Below are 4,328 nucleotides of genomic sequence, written 5' to 3'. Positions count from 1 at the left end.
ACCGGAGACTCCCGTCCCGTTTCTTGACTAGCACAATGGGGGCACCCCAAGGGCTAGTAGATGGGGAGATGATGTCCGCCGCCAACATTTCCTCGACAGCCGAGCGGACATGATCTTTTTCCGCTGGGCTAAAGCGGTGGGAATTAAGTCGAATAGGGGCCGCGTCGCCCGTGTCTATGTGGTGGTCCAAAAGAGTAGTGCGACCCAGATCAAACTTACTTTGGCTGAATACATCGGTGAACCGCTCGATGAGGTCGCGGAGTTGCCGACGTTCCCCAGAGGACAACGAGGCATTCTCGTCGCACAACGTGGCGATCCATGATGCGTCGGGGTCCCCCGTGCGCATCACGCCCGCCACGACCCCTCCATCCGGGGCAGCGCTCTCGGGTGGAGGAGCCGGGGTCGCGTGTGCCAGGACGGCGCCGGCCGGGACTACGACCGGCAAGGGTCCCAAATTGAGGACCTGCAAAAAAAGGTCCTGGCCCCCCGACACGGCTGTCAAGGCGCCCACCAACCCCTTCGTCCTTGAAAAGTAGCTTGACGGGGACAGGAGGATACCCGTCTCCGTGGAGCCCATTTCGAGCGGTTTGCGCAACCTAAGGGGTATCAGGATTTGTGACGCCGGTGGTACGGTCACCGGCACTTTATTCAAGGCCCGTACACCGGCGACCAAGGGAGACAGGACGGTAGGCGATTGTAGGAATTTCAGCCGCCTCCCTGACGGCATTTCCACACAGCCCTGGTCAACGAGAATTCGGATGGGCATCCTAGACAAAAAGTCGGTCCCCAAGAGGCATGGCACTGCCAAGGTCCTGGAGACCAAAATCGGCCCGGCCAACTCAATCTCGTCAACCCGAACCGACGCTACAACGTGGCCCAAGATGCCCAAACTGCCGCCGTTCGCGGCAACACAAGCCCCGCGAACCGGCCTTAACGGACCCACGCTGCGGGGTAGCAGCCCAAAAATGGCCTCAGAAATAATGGTGGCCGATGCCCCCGTATCCACCAGGAGGCGAACGTGCACCCCTTGCACATATCCTGCCACCGCTGAGGAGCCGGCAGCTGCCGCCACCATCCTATGCGCAAGCACATCCCAGTGGCGGGTCTGTCTGGGCCATTGAGGGGGTGATGACGATGGTGCACCCGACCCTTCGAGGACAACCCCATGACGATGGGCCCTAGCCCCGCTAGATGCATGAGGTGAAGGGAGCGGCCGCGCAGATGATGCGTCGCGACTCGCCTGGGGCCCCGGACCCGATGCCAAGGAGGGTCTGGGAGAAGGTGGAGTCCCTTTTCCAAAGGCCCCCGGGGCATTCCGGCAGCCCCGCTCAATGTGGCCCCGCTGACCACAGCGGAAGCAGGCCACCGTGTCCGCCTCCTGTGGATGGGAAGGTCCCGGCCGCCCCCGCTGCTCCGGACGGCGACCACCCGCCCCCCTTCCTCGACGATCGGGCACCGCCAGGGCCGCGAGGGTGTCCACCCCCTGAGAGGTGACCCCCCCGTCCGGCGCCGGGACCCCCGCACACGCCGCCATCTGAGGCCGTTGGCGGAGGGAGAGGTGCGCCTGAATGTTTTCGGCGACCGCCAAGGATGTGATCTGCCGATCATTGTTGATCGACAGAGCAATTCCTAGCTCCCTTGCCAGGTCAAGCAGCTTCCCCAAGGCCATAGAATCAAGTGCCCTGCCGTACAGGTCAGGGTATGCAGCCTGTGCCAGGGCCAGGAGCGAGCAGCGGAAGGCCAGCGGCAGTTCCCCCTCCTCCCGCCGCCGCAATGAAAACTTTAGCTACGCGGTGGACGGCGGCTCAAAAACGTTGGCCATTTGGATATAGGCCGCCGGGAGTGTAGCCCGATTGGCCGGATGGATGGACTTGAAGGCCTGCAGAGCCCTTTCGTCCAAGCAGGTCGGAAGCGCCGGCAAGGCCTCCTCCATGGACCAGCCGACCGACATGTATGCCGCGTCGAACCGGTCCTGGAAGGCCGACCAGTCGCCCCCTTGCGCGACAAACGGCGCAACGTCGGGTAACCGGCGCTGCCATTGGCCGCGCGGCGCCGCGAGGTGTGGAAGCCAAGCGGCACCTGCGGGCCACCCGGCGGACGCGACGTGGTGCGGCGGTGGCAGCATTGCGGCTCCCGCGGGCCACGCCGAAGACGCGGAAAGGTGCGGTGGTGCTGCGGCCCCCATGGGCCACGCCGTAGGCGCAGCGAATTGTGGCTGAGTTGCGGCCCCCATGGGCCACGCCGTAGATGCAGCGAGGTGTGAAGGCACCTGCGCTTTCGCGACCCACCTGTCAGCGGCGGCGTACGAAGCCACGGCGTCGTCCCGCGACGCGGCGAGGGACCACGGCGTTGCCGAAGACGCGGCGGTATAAATCGGGCCTGCAGCGGCCCCCGCGGCCCACCCCACCGGCGCAGCGAGGTGCGGGACAGCGGCCGTAGCCGCGGCAACCTCTCGCGACGCAGCGAGGCACCACGGAGTTGCGGCCTCCCCGGGCCACGCCGAAAACGCGGCGGTATAACACGGAGCTGCGGCGGCCCCCGCGGCCCACCCCGCCGGCGCAGCGAGGTGCGGGACAGCGGCCGCAGCCGCCGCAACCTCTCGCGACGCGGCGAGGCACCACGGCGTTGCAACCACCATGGGCCACGCCGAAGACGCGGCGGTATAACACGGAGCCGCGGCGTCATCCATGACAAGGGACGCAGGCACGGCGAGGTGCAGAGCCGCGGCATCGCCGGTGGCCGGCCCCGTGAGCGCAGCGACAGGTGGAGCCGCGGCAGCACCCGCGGCCCTTTCCGGCGGCACGGCGATGTACGGGGCAGCGGCAGCCGCCGCTGCCCACCCCGGCGGCCCGGCGAGGACGGCACGCGCGTACTTACCCGGGTGCCCCCCCGGCGGGCGCAGCTTGATGTAGAGCCGCGTCGTCGCCGGCGGCTGGTCCCGCAGGAGCGGCGTGCCGAGAAACCCCGGCCGCGTCGGTGGAGAGACGCGGCGTCGCGGTCGCCATGGCAGCCATGTCCGCCGGCCGCCGCGTCGCAGCCGTAGTAGCGGCCGCATACGTCTCCCGAGCCAACATGGCCGCCGCGGATTGCGTCGCAGCCAACATGACGGCCATTTCCGGTGGAGCGGTCGCTGGGAAAACGGCGGCGCTTTCAACGTTGGCAGTTGACAGTTGCTCCCGTCTCGAGTGCGGGGCGGTTGGCTGCGTCCGTGCCTCCACCTCGGCCAACCTGACGGTCAGCTGCCCCACCGCCTGCAGGAGCTGGTGCAGCAGAGCTGCGGGGACGCTTTCCGTCTCTGGCGGCGGCGGTGAGCTGGCACTCCCCGCAGCCGAATCCTCCCGCTCCGGCCCGCTCGTTTCCATGGGGACCGTCACCGGGGTCCCGGGCTCCGGGGTCACTGCTGGAGCCTCCTCTCCGCCTTCGGCACCCTCCAAGTCATGTGCCGGTGGGTTCTTACGCCGTGCGCCCGCTTTTGACATGTTGGCGACGGTGTAAACTTCTGACACCAGTTGTTAAGTAGTTGTTGCTGTTGAAGACGGAGGTACTCGGAGATGGAGGTGAGTTAGGGGCTTCCGCCAGGGTTTATTAACAGGTATCACTATAAGGGTTCCCTCTTCACCCCTTCCACTATCCCCGTTCCTCCAGTGACCCCGCTTACGTCACGGGGTCTCCCTTAAATACCCTCTGAGGCGAGACGTCACGTGCACTGCCCGGCGCGTGCGACCCCACGTCCCGTGATGTCACAGCACCGGACAGCGCACGCGACGCCACCACTCTCCTCTACTCCTCTACACATGTTCACCTTGGGGTGCGACAGGGATGTCCTCTGGCTCCCACATTATTTAACATCCATTTCGACCACACAGTTCGTGAAGCCTTCAATAGCTGTACCGGGGGAATTTCCATCTGGTACAGATACAATGGGAGGCTGATCGATGCCCGGGTGCGGTCAAGGGATGGCTCCCTATTGGTCAACCATGTTATGTATGCCGATGATTTGGTAATTGCTGCTCACTCAGATGAGGAGTTGGAGGTGCTGCTGCTGAACCTAGAGCTTGCCACTAAGAGGTGTGAAATTACCATCAGCTCCGCCAAAACTAAGCACCTGCCTGGGTATTTTGTACAATCGGACACTGCACCCCCACAACTCCCAATCGGTGATGAGGCAGTTGTGGAGAGAGTGGAGAGTTTCCCATACCTGGGCAGTGTGCTCATGACCGGCTCTGGTTTGACAGCAGAGGTCTCACTCCGACTCATTCGAGCGGCAATATCTTTTCATCGGTTGCGTAACGCTGTGTGGAAGCTACCTGGTCTGTCGCTCCGCACGA

General features: G+C 64.8%; 1 protein-coding gene across 1 annotated transcript; it reads left to right on the top strand.

Moving 5' to 3' along the window:
- Positions 1–2,687: 2,687 nt before the first annotated feature.
- LOC144952170 (uncharacterized) lies at positions 2,688–3,778 on the top strand. Its single transcript, XM_078882572.1, has 3 exons — positions 2,688–2,809; positions 2,913–3,445; positions 3,646–3,778. Exons 1-3 carry the CDS (start codon positions 2,688–2,690, stop codon positions 3,675–3,677), a joined length of 687 nt encoding a protein of 228 aa, XP_078738698.1. The 3' UTR covers positions 3,678–3,778.
- Positions 3,779–4,328: the final 550 nt, after the last annotated feature.

This window comes from Lampetra fluviatilis, chromosome 66 (genome assembly GCF_964198595.1).
Source record: "Lampetra fluviatilis chromosome 66, kcLamFluv1.1, whole genome shotgun sequence".
In the NCBI taxonomy this organism is placed as follows: Eukaryota; Metazoa; Chordata; class Hyperoartia; order Petromyzontiformes; family Petromyzontidae; genus Lampetra; species Lampetra fluviatilis.
This window is presented reverse-complemented; position numbering and strand designations above follow the sequence as displayed.

Excerpts from the sequence above, each read along its gene's own strand:
- LOC144952170 (XM_078882572.1), top strand. The coding sequence starts at position 2,688 with ATGACAAGGGACGCAGGCACGGCGAGGTGCAGAGCCGCGGCATCGCCG. Across the intron at positions 2,810-2,912 it reads CTTTCCGGCGGCACGGCGAT|AGCCGCGTCGTCGCCGGCGG; the intron begins GTACGGGGCAGC and ends AGCTTGATGTAG. Across the intron at positions 3,446-3,645 it reads ACCCTCCAAGTCATGTGCCG|TGACCCCGCTTACGTCACGG; the intron begins GTGGGTTCTTAC and ends CCGTTCCTCCAG.